We start from the raw sequence: 16,419 nt of genomic DNA, 5'->3' as shown, positions 1-16,419 counted from the left end.
ATTTGATGTGTTTAATAAAGTTTATGAAATATTATATGTTTTGTTTTATTTAAAATAAAGAACAATAACACCTTACAGCATATAAACATTGTAATGTGTTTATGTAAATTAAATACGTGATGGTTTGGTTTCTGTGCAGGCCATCAGAGTTTTACAAATCCACCTTGCTCGTTTATCTCAATTCTGTGGCCATCTTTTTGATTCAGGAGGAAATCCCAAGGGAGTGTTTGGGCTGGCTCCTGTTCAGGGAGAGTGGAAGGTCTTCGTGAAACGGCCTTTGGACAGAGAGGAGCAGGATCGATACCTGCTCAATATCACAGCCAGTGACGGCCTGTTTGTAACCCGCATAGGCGTAGAGGTCACTGTCATGGATGCCAATGACAACAGCCCCATCTGCAATCAGGTCTGAGCAATTGATTCAGGCTAGCATTTGTCATCTTATACAGCCCAAGTTAACAACTATCATGTTTAATGCTTGCATACTGATGTAAATGAAGTCTTTTTACACAAATGTATTTTGTATTAAGAATTCAATACACAGTTTTAATAGTTTTTCATCATTATTTTTTAGGCTCAATATGAGGCCTCATTTCCAGAAGATGTGGCTATTAATACTGTTATTCTGACAATTGGAGCAACAGACTTGGACACTGGTGTCAATGCAGAAATGCAGTACTCTCTGTTTGGCATTGGAGTTGAAGATTTTTACATGGATGCGAATACTGGTATTTCTGTACAAACTTTTTTCACATTTGCTTTTATACTTCTGACACTTAATTTTTCATTACACTACACGATTTTTGCCCTGAGGAGTCAACACTAGTTATGTCTACAGTCCATGATGTCCATGTCTGCAGATTTTGGGCAGTCAGAGTTGACTGGTTTCACAAAACATCTTTTTTTTTTTTTTTTAGCTTCAGACTATGATTCCTTCCAGTCTGATGATATCAAACATGTTTGACATTTTTGAGCTGACTTTAGAACACAACTGTTTTTATTTGTCATGCGTCTCTTAGCAGCGAGGCACATGTTTCTGCATGAGTGTGTGATCATTAGTGATTTAGTGGTTAATGTCTGTTTATTTTTTTATGCTTGTTTCAAAAATCTGTTCAAATGTTGTGAAGTACATTTCAGTCTTTAGATTACTTTAATTAATTGGGTATTTTTTTTAAGGTGTTCAGATGCCGTTAATACAATTTTGCCTGCTATCCCAGATTGACTGAGAAGTTTAAAGCAACGTTAGATAGCATTGATTTAGTAATTACTTCATTGACGTCATTAGGCTTGATTAAATGAAACATTTATGACACACAAAAATATTTAGCACCATCATCCATCATTTAGAGTATCTTTTATTCATCTCACTGAAGTTTTCACTTAATGCAGCTCTGGCCCATGGTTCTGAAATCCATCCTGTGAGGCTTTGCACTTTTCTTATGTCTCTCTGTTTTTGTGCCAGGTGAACTGAAGACAGCCTCTCTGTTGGACCGTGAGAGAACTGTAGGTTATAAGTTGATAGCGCAGGCTACAGATGGAGGAGGGCTGTTCTGTCGCTCTGAAATTTCCCTGACCATTCTGGACGTTAATGATAATGCACCATCATTTGACTTCACACGGTTCATGGCGAGCGTATATGAGAGCGCGGCACCCAAGGCCTTGCTCACACGCCTTCAGGCTAATGATCCAGATGAAGGTGAGTATTTCACAAGTGTAACATTTAGGAAGTTTATATGAATGTACAAAATAAGGAGTCCTGTGACTGATCACCATCTCTTTTTTCCAAACCATTCCAAATTGCTATGTGAATTTAAAAACTAAAAACATAAGCTTATAAAGTTTTAGTTTTTTTTTTTTTTTTTTTTTTTTTAAATTTCAGTAAAATTATGGTCAAAAATATACCTTCTTCCAGGTCTGAACAGGAAGATTGTGTACTCACTTGTTGACTCTGCTGATGGCATGTTCTCCACTGACCCATCCTCTGGTGTGGTGATCCTGGAAAAGTCTCTGGACAGAGAGGTGCAAGACACGTATCAGATCAGGATCAAGGCTACTGACCAAGCAGGGGCCGATGGCTCGCTTTCCACCGAAGTGGACCTCACCATCGTGGTTCTGGACGTGAACGACAACCCACCTGTGTTTCAAAAGCAAGATTACGCGGCCACGGTGCCTGAAGATGTTACTGTAGGAACAGAAGTGCTGCGTGTCTTTGCCACAACTGCTGATATTGGAGTGAATGCAGAAATCTACTATAGATTCTTGTCTGGAAATGAGCTGGGAAAGTTTTCCATTGATGATTCAACAGGCAAGGCGGAGATGCACATTTTCTTTGTTTTGTGGTTTTTAGTTAGAATTCTTCCAAGAGCTCACTTGTAACTAACACAGACAAAGGCTTATTGTCAGGTCATTCATATTTCCTTTCTTCACAAGTCATTTGAAAGAAATGTAAGAAAGTCTATTGACTCTAGACAGGACATTATGATTTGACGAATTGTGTCTGTTAAAACAGCACAAAAAGTGCAGCGATTGGGAAAATTAGTTATGAATGCTCCACAAAACTCTAATAGTCTTGCTTAACATGCAGAAATCATGGGAACAGTTAGTGAAAGTGCTCTTTGTCTCTTAAAAAGATGTAGGCAGTCAGTGGAAACCCTAAATTATAGCAACATTTTTGTAGTTATATCACTTCCCATGCATTCAAATTTGACAAAAGCATAAAGTGCTTTAGTTTAAACCTGCACTTTAAAAGAATTAAGCTCTTAAAGGCGCAAGGAAGTACTTTCTTTTGGCTATTGTGTGTGAGCTGGAAAATGTTCTGGATTTTCATGCATCCAAAGGAGCCTTTGTATTGCAAGTTATGTAACTGTGATGTCTATCATTTCCATATAAATTAATTGGCTTTCCTCTGACTCATATCTCGTATGATTCCAGGCATCATTTCTGTGGTGGACGATCTTGACTATGAGCTCTGCAAGGACTTTTACCTAAATGTCGAGGCCTTTGATGGTGGCTCGCCTCCCTTGAGAGCCACAACCATAGTGACCATAGAGCTACTGGATGTCAATGACAACTCGCCTTCGTTCAGCGAGGACATCTACAATGTTCTGATCAGCGAGGACGTAGCCATCGGAGAGACCGTCACAAGGGTAAAGTTCTCTCATTAGCCGAGCCGCTTCATTGGCATTTAATTAGCCACAGACATAATTTCAATTTCACAGCTAGCATATAATTAAGCTTATTGCGCACATAAATCCCCTTAATGAATTGCATTAGTTATTCATTTGTACTGTGTACTTGAGCTGTAATATAATTTACCGTAAGAGGGTGTAATTTGCTTCATGATCTGAATAAATTCAGGGAGTTTTGGCCTCTTTGTTCTTGAATATGCTAGAATCTATGGGCTTGTTATTTGCATTTGTTATGTGCAGCTGTTTGCAGAGGACCTGGACAGTCAGATCAACGGGCGAATAACTTATTCCATTCTGAAAGGGGACCGTGACAACCAGTTTTGGATCGACCCTGTCACTGGGCTTCTGAAAGTTAACAAGGCACTGGACAGAGAGACGGTTAGTCCTTGGAATGAGCTCGGTTACTTTGGCTAATGAATCTTGACATCTCTTCGAGACACTCTCCTGAGACGTTGCATGATTTCGACCAATTATCTTTAAATCAGCCATAAAGTCTTTAATTAGGCTGTATAGGATTGAAATTGAGGCTTTTAGGTGACTCTGGGTGAGGGACAGTCCTGTTCTTTAAAAATAAGACATTTATTGAGAGTTGAGTCATTCTGAACTGTTTTTGCCTGACATTTATCCTCCTGTCTCACTTGCTTAAGGTCTCCAGCTACGCATTGTCTGTGCAAGCGTTTGACAGCGGGTCACCTGCCAAGTCGACCACTGTGAATGTCAATATCGAGATTGCTGATGTGAACGACAACCCGCCGATCTTCTCTCCCGCTAATGCTTCAGCTGTGATTCAGGTGTGAGCTACAGTTTTAACTCTTTTATTTGCAGGAATAGTCACATACATACAATATATGTGACATGTGACTGTTGCTAAGGCAAGTACTGTTGCTTAGGGATTTCAGCAAACCCTGAACTAGGACTGGATGATTTATTGAATATTCACAATATTTTTACAATGCTTTTTGAATTTTTTTTTTACCATAAAGAATGTGTCATTAGATTAGTTTTGTGCTGTTACAACATGCGTGCTAGGGAGGAAATGTTTTAAACTTAAGTAGCAAAAACGTTTTTAGAATTTCTAATTTTACAAATTCAATTGTGAATCATTTGAAACTGTTGGTTTCAATGAATTGATTCAGAACTCGAAATTTTCCTTGTGTGACATTTTAAATGTGTTTAAATGTATTAGTAAAATACTGTAATATTGTGAAATATTATTACAATTAAAATAACTTTTTTTTATTTATTTAAAAAAAATAATTTCTGCCTGTGATGGCAAAACTGATTTTTCAGCAGCCATTACTGCAGTCTTCAGTGTCACACGATTCTTCAGAAATCATTCTAATATTCTGATTTGATTATTATCAATGTTGAAATATGATGCTTAATATTTTTGTGGAAACCGTGATACATTTTACAGGATTCTTTGATGAATAGTAAGTTCAAAAGAACAGAATTTGTTTGAAATAATAAAAATATTTTGTAATGTTTATAAATGTCTTTACTGTCACTTTTGTTCAATTTAAAATGTCCTTGTTAAATAAAAGTATTAATAAAAAAACAACAACCTGACCTTAGGCTTTTGACTGGTAGTGTATGTTAGTCAATATTGCAGTTTATGACTATAATATTATGTCCAATATTGTTCTGTAATATTGGTGCATATAAATGGAAAATATAAAAAATTCTTCTTTGTTCCTTTCGTGTAAAACATGCCTTTATTGTTTCTAAGATTTTTGCTGTATTTTATGTAATGCTCTTAACGTTAAGCATTTATTTGGTTGAAATTAAGGGTCCTCTAACAAAAAAAATCAGACTTTCAAGCCATTTCAGAGCAAATACATAAATACATTTTGAGATATATCGTAAGAAGGCAGAAAAAAATTATATAAAGTATTAAAGGTGCCATCGAACGTTTTTTTTTACAAGATATAAGTCTAAGGTGTCCACTGAATGTGTCTGTGAAGTTTCAGCTCACAATACCCCATAGATTTTTTTTTATTAATTTTTTTAACTCCTTATTTTGGGGCATAATTAGAAATGCGCCGATTCAGGCTGCGGCCCCTTTAATTGCTCGCGCTCTCTGCCCCCGGAGCTCACGTTTGCCTTAAACGGTGCATAAACAAAGTTTACACAGCTAATATAACCCTCAAAATGGATCTTTACAAAGTGTTCATCATGCATACTGCATGCATGCGTCGGATTATGTGAGTACAGTATTTATTTGGATGTTTACATTTGATTCTGAATGAGTTTGATAGTGCTCCGTGGCTAAAGCTAACATTACACACTGTTGGAGAGATTTATAAAGAATGAAGTTGTTTATGAATTATACAGACTGCAAGTGTTTAAAAAATGAAAATAACGACGGCTCTTGTCTCCGTGAATACAGTAAGAAACGATGGTAACTTTAACCACATTTAACAGTACATAAGCAACATGCTAATGAAACATTTAGAAAGACAATTTACAAATATCACTAAAAATATCATGTAATCATGGATCATGTCAGTTATTATCGCTCCATCTGCCATTTTTCGCTGTTGTTCTTGCTTGCTTACCTAGTCTGATGATTCAGCTGTGCACATCCAGATGTTAATACTGGCTGCACTTGTGTAATGCCTCAATTATGGGCTGGCATATGCAAATATTGGGGGCGTACACCCCGACTGTTACGTAACAGTCAGTGTTATGTTGAGATTCGCCTGTTCTTCAGAGGTCTTTTAAACAAATGAGATTTATATAAGAAGGCGGAAACAATGGAGTTTGAGACTCACTGTATGTCATTTCCATGTACTGAACTCTTGTTATTTAACTATGCCAAGATAAATTCAATTTTTAATTCTAGGGCACATAACTCATCTTCCTATGGAAATAAATTATACTGCTTCTTGATTTGATGTGTGCTGTATCTTATGATGTTCCTGCCGGATGATAAAAAAGTGTCTCGAAATCCCCTAGATTTACACTAAAAGAGCTACCTGTGCCATATCTATGGACTAGAATAGCATGTAACTTTAGTGTCGGTGTTCTTGACTAGGTCTAAGAACCTAGTTACCCAGGACAACCTAGCAAATTCATACGAACAGCTGGGCAACCACCCACAGCACACTAGAATTTAAGACATTTGTGTGGTCAAGCACCACTTAAAGTTTCTTCAGAACATATAAAAACCCTATAATTAGACCTTTTTTGAATTTCAAAATGAACTTATTTCTGTTTTTTCCCCTTCAAGTTGAACAAGCCTGCAGGGACTACCATCCTCACACTGTCAGTTTCTGATAAGGACTCTTCTAGAAATGGCGCACCTTTTGAGTTTCGCATTGTGTCTGGAAATGAGGGCAATGCCTTTAGTTTGGACCAGAATGGAGAATTACGAACAAGCCGAGTATTTGGTCCAGATGCAACGCGGGAGTATACGCTTGAGATACAGGTTAGTGCAACTCCAGAAAACAGCTTAAAAAAAAAGTAAAGACTGTAAACTGTCTGTTAAAGTTGACATGAAACGGAAGTTGCGATAGTCTTTTCTTCCCTATTGTGATATATATCTGAGTGAAACGGCTTCTCGAACAAGAAAAACTGCAGGGCGTGACTTTGTTCTTCAGGGAATTGATTGGATGGTTGTGGTTTGCTATACTGTGAAGTCGTGTGAGTGACAGTTTGTTCCGCCCTCATGAAGAGAAGAGATGTCGCTGCAAGAGAGAGGGAAAGTCATTTTGATTAAAGATTATGAGAGCATATGAATTAAAAAAAAAGATGTGCAAAGATAAATCATTTATAATAAGTACTTTAATATTCCATAAAAAAATAAGAATGGTCAATTTTAATTTCATGATGACTTTAAAAGTGAATTCAGAATTGCAGAATTCACATGTGGGTGTTTCTTCAACTATGAGCACTTTTCTAAAAGGAATTGCCAGACTTTTCTAAGGCTAATTTCATAACTAATTTTATATATACTAAACCAAAAAATAAATTACAAAAAAAATATATAACCACAAAAAAAAAAAAAACTACTTTTTTCATTATTTGACCAAATTACAATTTTATTAGGAATGACACAATTAAAATATTTTCTTCACAAGTGATATTTGCGCAATCACAAGTTTCATATTTCATATCAAGTTTGCTCTTCACCCACACTGTTAATATTATGAAATATAGAAATAGAAATGGTTTATATTTATTTAACTCTTGTTTAGGTTATCGTAGTTTTAAATGTAATTAATATTTTTATGATGGATTGTAATATTTTAAGACAAAAGTCTGGGTTTAAAACAAGGATTTAAAACAATAAAATCTGTGGATGGATGGAAAAAAGGTACCTAGACAATTTAAATGTGACCTTGTATCAGAAAGAAAAATCAACCTCTGGAACATAAAAGCTGCAGTGACATTTCTAAGGAACTGAATACATTTCTTTACTTTGATGAAACTTTAAAATGTAAGAATTGTACATTGTGTTCTTGTCCTTGTCAACAAGGTGCGTGATTCTGGGAAGCCTCGTCTGTCCTCCACATCCTTTGTGTTTGTGCGTGTCATCGGAGACAGCCTCTTCAAACCTGTGGCCTTCCCACTGGAAATCAACATTGTCATGGCAGCAGATGTGTTTCCTGGCGGGATTATAGGGAAGATCTATGCCACAGACCGAGACGAGAATGATGTTCTCTCTTTCAGTCAGAGACCACAAACAAAGAGTCTTTTCAAAATCAACAGACAGGACGGGAAGATTGTGGCACTAAATGGCCTGGAGCCTGGAAGGTAAATTTAAATGCAACCTTAATTTGAAACAACCTTAGATCAAATGTGTTTTTCTTCAGTTATGGGCACTTGTAGCCTGTTGACCTTGAGATATATATATTTTTTTATTTAATTTAAAGTTTAATTAGTCTTCTAATGTCTTGCATGTCCTCAAACATGACTAGCTAATGCAAATCTTGCAGCTTTATAGCTATCATTTATAAAGATAGTTAATTAACAATTAATATTTTTCAAGCTTGTTGCATTATTTGACAAAATTACAGCTTGATTGTAAATGAAGAAAATAATTTGGTAACATTTTACAATAATGTTTCATTTGTTGACTTTAGTTAACTACATTCATTATCATGATAAAGAACAATACTTATACAGCATTTAATAATCTTAATGTTAATCTCAGCATTTACTAAAACATTTTTTTAAGGTCAAAAGGTTTATCTGTTAACATTAGTTAATGCACTGTGAACTAACTTGAACATGAACCATTTTATTAACCAACATTAATTGCTAATAAATGCTGTAAAAATATATTGCTCATTGTTAGTTTATGTTAGTTAATGCATTAACAAATGTTAACAAATAAGACCTTATTGTAAAGTGTTACCAACAATTCTACTGGAAAGCTATTGGGGGAAAAAGCTATTGGTTGAAAAATTGTTGATCCCCAACAAACCGTTTCCATACCGGCGTGATGAATCCGATCTTCAACTAGATGGAACTGAATTAAATATTTTGAATGTTGCGATCCCAATCGGACTTATGACCTGTAATTCTGCCTGAATCATAATCATGCACTGTTCGTTGTTGGCCAGAGGGGAACTGGCCCCCTGACTGAGCCTGGTTTCTCCCAAGGATTTTTTCTCCATTTTTGTCACCTGTTGGAGTTTGGGTTCCTTTGCGCTGTCGCCTTTTGGCTTGCATAGGGACACTTGATATTCAACAATGTTTTTGATCTGTCTGCATTGACGCCATCGTATGCAAACTGAACTAAGTTGGACGATGACATCACAGATTTCTCCAGAGCCGATTAATGGCTTAATAACTATTGATTTTTACAAAGGAATGAATCAATACTTAAGCTGGACAATGACACCATTTTCTTCTAGAGCTGCTGTGCAGCCAAAATTATTTTTCTGTTATCACGGTAAAGTAGGGTGGCCATACGTCCGGATTTTAAGCCCCCTGTCCGGCATCTGGCGCAGCCTCAAGCCGGACACTCATTTGTCCTCCTTTTTGGAGTTGCGCTGAATCAGCCTAAAAAAAAAAAACGCTCTAGTATCTTTATTAGGATGCAGCAGCATAACGTCTAATGCTGTAAGATCTCTGGTCAAACAGACAATTGGCTGAAGCGGTGTCAAATAAATATCTGATATATCATTGGTTAAAAACGTAAACAAGTCTGCTGGCTACGTCATATCATCAAGTTTTGTTTATGTATTTCTGTTATTTCCAGAAGTCCAGAAATGTTATGTTTTCTGGCACTGTGCACTTTGCAAGACTTTTTTGAAACAGACATCACAATGTCTTGAATAAATACAAATACTGTGAACAAACACTTTTTTGACTCTTCTGTTACACATAGGTCTACATCAAATTGTCCAGCAATGAATAGAGTAGGCTTTTTCATAATCACTGTATCATGATACCATCGATATAATGGACAAAACTGTATTAAGAGTACATTGTAGTTACGAGTACACCAGAGTCCTATGCAATTATTCTTGCCTCACTAAATGCCGTAAAGTGTCCTCCTTTTTGGTGTTATGGAAATGGCCACCCTACTGTAAAGCTGCTTTGACACAATCTGCATTGTAAAAATCTGCATCGCTATATAAATAAAGGTGACTTGAATGTGGTGGAAATGACAGCTGTGGCACAGTCAGTATTTGTGTAATTTGATATAGATCATTTTCACATTAAAATTTTCCATTTTAATGTGTAATTATTAATATTCTAGGACAAGCATAAAACAACCAAATCATTTTTTTTTTTTTTTTTGGAAAAATAGCCTCATACTATTTGTGAACTTGTATATAACAAAAAGAAACTTAGTTTTAATAAAAATAAACCCACACAAAAGTGGTGGTGGTTAGAGAAACACCTATTTAAATGAATAGCTTGAATATCTCTCTTTTTTCAGTGCAATGTATTGATTAATTAGCAGATTCAGATATAATTGAAGTTTTAATATTATTGGCTAATTAAAATGTATTTCTATATATGTTTTTGTGCTTGTGAAACAGCATATTTGCTTCATAATAATCAGTAACCCACATTATTTTAGGTTTTTTGTTTTATTACAGTTGTATTTTCTATTTTGAATTGGCTTTTATTTTTATATTTTTAGTTTTCATGTTAATTTTACTTTAATTTTTAGTAATTTCATTATGTGCTTTTGTCATTTTATTAATTTATTTATTTTAAAATATTGTTATTTAGGTTTAAAATGCTGTATAAGTGCAGTTCATTATTAGTAACTAATGTAGTTTACAATAAGGTTCATTAGTTAACATTAGTTAAGTGTTACCAGAAATGTTTTTAATAGTGTCTGAGCTGTTAGCCTCATAGGCAACGTATGTTGCAAAATTGTGGTTCGGGTGACCCGAGTTCTTTTCCAGACTCCAATCCCCTCTTCACTTCCTGTCCTCTCTCAAAACTGTACTGTATCTGAATAAAGGCAAAAAGAAAAAAAAGAAATCTTTAAAAAAAAAACAGAGAAATACATTTTTTTATTATTAATTTTAGTTATAGTTAACTAAAAAGTGTCTGTAACACAATGTTTTTCTCCAGATACTCCCTAAACGCTACAGTCAGTGATGGGCGGTTTTCTGTGACGGTGGCTGTTAGTGTCCAGGTGGAGCAAGCCACAGATGAGATGGTGCAGAATGCAGTGACTCTCCGTTTTCAAGACCTGTCCCCTGAGGATTTTGTGGGTGTTTACATGGAAGACCTGAAGAAGGTGCTCCGTAGCTCACTGGTCAGTGATGGGATGGGTGTTATCGACGGGCCAGACCCCCTCCACATTATAGGAGTGCAGCCACTGAGTCGCTCCAGTCAGCTGGAGGTGCTCCTTGCCTTGGAGACTCCAGATGGGGGTTTTGTTGGCCCAGGGGAACTGGCTCTCAAGCTGGAAGAGGCGAAGGGGTTACTAAAAGGAGCACTGCGAGTGGTCAACATCCTGGATCAGAGCTGCTCAGGGGAGCTTGAGTGCGGGGAGAGAGTCTGTGAGCTCACCCTCAGTCTCGACCCCATCGGCTTGGTCACCTACACCACCTCCAGATTGAGCTTTGTGTCTCCACGCTTCAGCAGGAAAGAGATGTGCACATGCCTGGGTTAGCGCTCATCTGCCTTCTCAAATTCTAATTCAAATATTTATTCTAGGATGCATTTCATAGTATGCATTATTTATCCTGGTTGATTAAATTCAGACAGTAGCTTGACTTGCAAAATTTCCATTTGCTTGCGTTTTAACTTTTTTTTTTTTTTTTTGCCCACTGCAGGAGGAATATGTCCGTCTTCTCTAGAGCTTTGTGATGGCCAAATGTGTCCGTCAGACATGCAGTGTGTGCGCAGCGGCCCCACAGCGCCCTCTCTCTGTCAGTGTCTGCCTGACACGCTGGACAAATGCGCAGGTTAGACTCAAATATGCTTTTCACGCTGCTCCTTAAACACTGGCCTAAGGCAACTTTTAACCCTTGGTAAAGCCGCATTTCATATTTCAAAAAGAGGGTTAGCAACACTTTTAACATGTAGAATGTGACAGTAAGTGTTTGTCATGTGTTAAAGGTTGTAGTTAAAATAATGATGGCAAATGCAGTAACAGCATTGGAAAAGCTGTTTTTAAAAAGCTGTCCTGGAAATATTAAGAATAAATAAGAAATATGTCTTATTTATGTACATGTAATATATACATATATTTATTTGATACTGTATTAATTTGGTTCATAACTGTAAAGGGAATAGCTTTACCTAATAAATATTTTTCTTATAATTCATGTGCATTTATTTAAATATTAGATTTTACTACTGTCCATACTTTTTTTTAAATCAAAGTTTTTAAATCATACAAAAAAGAAAAGAAACTGCTTTTCTTTGTTACTGCATCATTTGTATTCATTTTAAAGAGTATTGAGATTGATGTATACTTGCAATCTTTGTATATAATGCAAATATGTTGAAACTGCTGTCTACAGACATTTGGCTCTAATTGAAACATTCTTTTTCTCTGGGGATAGTGTGATATAATACAAGTGATAACATACTGAAATGTTAATTTTAAGCCCCTCAAGCAGTTCCAAGTTAGAATCTGAGTCATTACAAATATTTCTGAATGCATATTTATTTAGCTTGATATTGCTGGCAAAACTTGTACTTTAAAACGTTAAAGGGTACATAACACACAGTTTCTACCAATCTCATGTTAATCTTGAGTACCTATAGAGTAGTATAGCATCCTTCATATCTCTGAAGAGTCTTTAGTTTTATCATATTTATAAGACAGATACAATGTACCGAGCAGCAGCCGAGCTCCTGGTGGCGTGCCGTGGGCAATGCTCAAGAGTGACGAGCACGCGCAGCTTTTGCGTAGCGATCGTCTACAATGTATCGATGGTCAGCTAAACAAATGTATTTAAACACACACAATACACCATCGCATTATCCCTGGATAACTTTTGATTCATTATACGTTTGTGTTGTTTACATTATATGCACTTACAGTACTTGCCGACTGCCAACAAAACAGACATTTGATGCAGTTTTACTCCCCACCTGCGGTTCCGACTCATGGCTGGGATGCATTATCTTTCGGTTTGAAACGATCTGTTAATCCAGCGTCTTGTTTATAAAACCAGCGCCAAACCCGGAGAAGTGTCCGTACAAGGAATTCCACCCTTTATTATGTAATACATGGCCATACTCAAAAAAAAAAAAACTTTCCAAAACTTGTATGAACTCTGAAGGAGTATATTTGGCCCAGAAATACTCCGTCATACGTCCAACTCATTTTTTGAAACTTTGGCCATGAGAATCCAACTCTTTAACTGTGTAAATAAGTCAAAAAGCATGAAATAGCATTAGACCTCCCTTTAATTTCCTTTCAAATAACGTCTCCCTGTGGAATATCCTAACAGAGTGTCAAACATATATTTAAATTACATTACAGTGCACATTTTTGAGGTCAAACACTTCTATATCTTTTGTGAAAATATGTATAAATAGCAGATTTTTTAAAAAAAATTTCCTTTGATTGACTGACTGATTTCTGTGCCTTTGCTGGCAGGTCAGACATCTTTGAGCTTTGCAGGAAACAGTTACATCAAATACAGAGTGACGGACAGTGATAAGAGCGGAGACCTTAAGCTGGGCTTGAGAATCAGAACGCTGCAGAGCCAAGGAGTCATCATGTACACACGCGCTGACCCCTGCACAATGCTTAAGGTAAGATGTGAATACTCCCCTGTGAATGCTATGCTGGGTTATAGGGCCTTAAATCGGAGTAAATAAATAAATAAAACAGGACAGAAACAAATAATGATGAATATTATTGAATACACTGCAAATGCAGTTAACAAACTTAATATTCCATTTTTGTCACAGAAATGCACTTGACAGTAAAGCATTGATTTTGAGCTAGGATGCAGTAAAGTAAATTTACTGCTAAATTCTGTCATCATTTCCTCATGTTGTTCCAAACTATTTTGGTTACCATTGACTTATGCTGTATATACAAAACAACAACAACAACAACAAAAAAGGCGAGAATGTTGTTGTTTAGACCTGAAATATGTGACTCATATTTAATAACAGCGCCTATTTTACAATTTGTTTTGACGTTTTCGGAGATGCAAGCTCGAGTGCGTCAGCGGCCGTTCAGTGCTTCTGTAACCGCCGACAACAGCTTAATCTCGGCCAGTGCCTCAGGGATTTGCCGCTGGCTCTTATAGTGGTTAAACACGAGACATAATTCAATTTGAGTACATAGAACGGGCAATCTTTGGTCTTATTAATCTATTATTTGTTCCAGAGCAAGTCGAATTGTGCTATATTAAATTTGATAATAATAAACGTTACGTGACATCCTTATATAGCATATTGGCTACAACTAGACGGACATATCAGACTCTTCTCCGTTCTTCAAATACGTAAAACATTAAACTTTATAAACATATGGTTTTTTGAGTAAAGAAAACGCTTTACAATTTTTTTTTTCCAAACATCAGATCTTTATTTACCTTTGCATTGCACAGAGATGTCCAAACTGCGTGCGCACTTCATTCAGGAGGTGAGACAGATTAATGAGGCTTGATTGACAGTTTGAGGATCCAATGGAGTTAGGAGGTTTTGTCACACACTCTTTAAAATCCTTTTCATTCGTTAAATATTTGTAAAAACCCACATACAAGCGTAAATGGTGACCTATTTTTTTTTTAATAACTAGTGCTTTATGTTTGACTGAACTGTACAATTGTGCTTATTTGTTGTTCTAAATATTATTGTTAATAAATATGATTTTATATAAATATGTCCATTAAGTAATATGGATTGAGTGAACATTACATTAATACGCCTTTAGATGGCGGCAACACTTTACAGGAGAATGAGTCAGTGAAGCACAAGAGACTTTTAAATTGAAAGGAACTTTTGCAAAAGGAAGTTGTTTTAGCGCTGTGGTGTAATGGATGTAAAAAAAGGACAAATACAAAGATCGCTTTCCTCAGCGGACATTCAAACGGACTTGTATAAAGGATATAATATTATGGACATCGACTTGAAGAATGAATGTAATGCAATATACCAGACACAGGTAATAGCCTACTCTCTCTCTCTCTCTCTCTCTCTCTCTCTCTCTCTCTCTCTCTCTCTCTCTCTCTCTCTCTCTCTCTTTCTAATACTGTACAAAATTCAATGTGTTTCAATGAAGCGACTCAACGTTCCTTCGTTACTAGTTCTAAAGTGACGTTTTAGAGTTAGTAACGGAGGCTTGGTCCAACTGTCAAATTGAGATTTGAATCCGTGGCGAAAGGAAGTAGTGCTGCACAAAAGACGGTTTTAAAGACACTCCGTTGTTGTTCTTATTTATTTACACACTCGTGCCGTCGAACTGTTGTATAAACGCAATATCACACTCGTAGCCGTGCGATATGGCTGTATATCAGCACGCTGTGATTACCTACGGCACTCGGCCTGCGGCCTCGTGCCTACGGGCGAATCACAGCGTGCTGATATACAGCCATATCGCACGGCTACTCGTGTGATATTGCTCATATATATATATAGATATACAGTTGAGCTCAAAAGTTACATACCCCTTGCAGAATATGCAAAATTGTTAATCATTTTAACAAAATAAGACGGATCATGTAATACATCAATATTTTTTATTTAGTACTGTCCTGAATAAAGTGTTTCACTTAACAGATGTTTACATAAAGTCCACAAGAAAAAATAGCTACATTTATAAAAATGACCCCGTTCAAAAGTTTACATTCCCTTGATTCTTAATTATGTGTGTGGTTACCTGGACGATATAGGACTGGTTGTTTGTTTTGTGATGGTTGTTCATGAGTCACTTGTTTGTTAAACTGAGCTCGCTTCTTCAGAAAAATTCTCCAAGTCCTGCAAATTCATTGATTTTCCAGCGTCTTTTGCATATTTGAACCCTTTCCAGCAGTGACTGTATGATTTTGAGATCCATCTTTTCACACTGAGGACAATTGAGGGACTCAAACACAACTATTACAAAAGGTTCAAACATTTATTGATGCTCCAGAAGGAAACACGATGCATTAAGAGCTGGGGGGTGAAAACTTTTGAAAAAGATGATGTGCAAATTTTTCTTATTTTGTTTAAAGATCATATTTTTTTCATTTAGTACTGCCCTTTGGAAGCAACAGAAGATTCTTGCATGTTTACCAGAAGAGAAAAAAGTCTAATTTATCCTGTACATCCAATTGAAAAAGTTTACATCCCTGGCTCTTAATGCATCGTGGTTCCTTCTGGAGCATCAGTGAATGTTTGAACCTTTTTTAATAGTTGTGTTTGAGTCCCTCAATTGTCCTCATTGTGAAAAAATGGAGCTCAAAATCATACATTCACTGCTGGAAAGGATTCAAATATGCAGAAGATGCTGGAAAATCAAAGATTATGCAGGACCTTAAGGATTTTTCTGATAAACAGAGCTCAGTTTAACTGCTCAGGATAAACAAGGGACTCATGAACAACCATCACAAAACAAAAAAAAACAGTCGTGGATCATCCAGGTAACCACACACAGTATTAAGAACCAAGGGTACAAACCCGATTCCAAAAAAGTTGTATAAATTAATACAAATTGTGAATAAAAAAGGAAGACAATAATTTACAAATCTCATAAACTTATATTTTATTCACAATAGAATATAGATAACATATCAAATGTTGAAAGTGAGACATTTTGAAATGTCATGCCAAATATTGGCTCATTTTGGATTTCATG

At 36.2% G+C, this 16,419-nt stretch overlaps 1 protein-coding gene across 3 annotated transcripts in view; it reads left to right on the top strand.

The window, feature by feature from the left end:
- Nucleotides 1-16,419, top strand: part of LOC125258706 (protocadherin Fat 3) — a 67,493-nt gene that overhangs the window by 30,515 nt on the left and 20,559 nt on the right. For all 3 annotated transcript variants that reach the window (XM_048175711.1, XM_048175703.1, XM_048175698.1), the window contains exons 12-23: nt 207-403; nt 572-725; nt 1,460-1,693; nt 1,910-2,302; nt 2,929-3,143; nt 3,426-3,563; nt 3,833-3,976; nt 6,418-6,615; nt 7,666-7,943; nt 10,734-11,275; nt 11,444-11,575; nt 13,225-13,382. In XM_048175711.1, the coding sequence (XP_048031668.1) occupies nt 207-403; nt 572-725; nt 1,460-1,693; nt 1,910-2,302; nt 2,929-3,143; nt 3,426-3,563; nt 3,833-3,976; nt 6,418-6,615; nt 7,666-7,943; nt 10,734-11,275; nt 11,444-11,575; nt 13,225-13,382 (2,783 nt within the window). The remainder of the gene's footprint in view (nt 1-206; nt 404-571; nt 726-1,459; nt 1,694-1,909; nt 2,303-2,928; nt 3,144-3,425; nt 3,564-3,832; nt 3,977-6,417; nt 6,616-7,665; nt 7,944-10,733; nt 11,276-11,443; nt 11,576-13,224; nt 13,383-16,419) is intronic.

The sequence above is a fragment of the Megalobrama amblycephala genome, linkage group LG2 (genome assembly GCF_018812025.1).
Source record: "Megalobrama amblycephala isolate DHTTF-2021 linkage group LG2, ASM1881202v1, whole genome shotgun sequence".
Lineage (NCBI taxonomy): Eukaryota > Metazoa > Chordata > Actinopteri > Cypriniformes > Xenocyprididae > Megalobrama > Megalobrama amblycephala.
The sequence above is the reverse complement of the archived record's forward strand: the minus strand, read 5'-3'. Positions and strand labels throughout refer to the sequence as shown.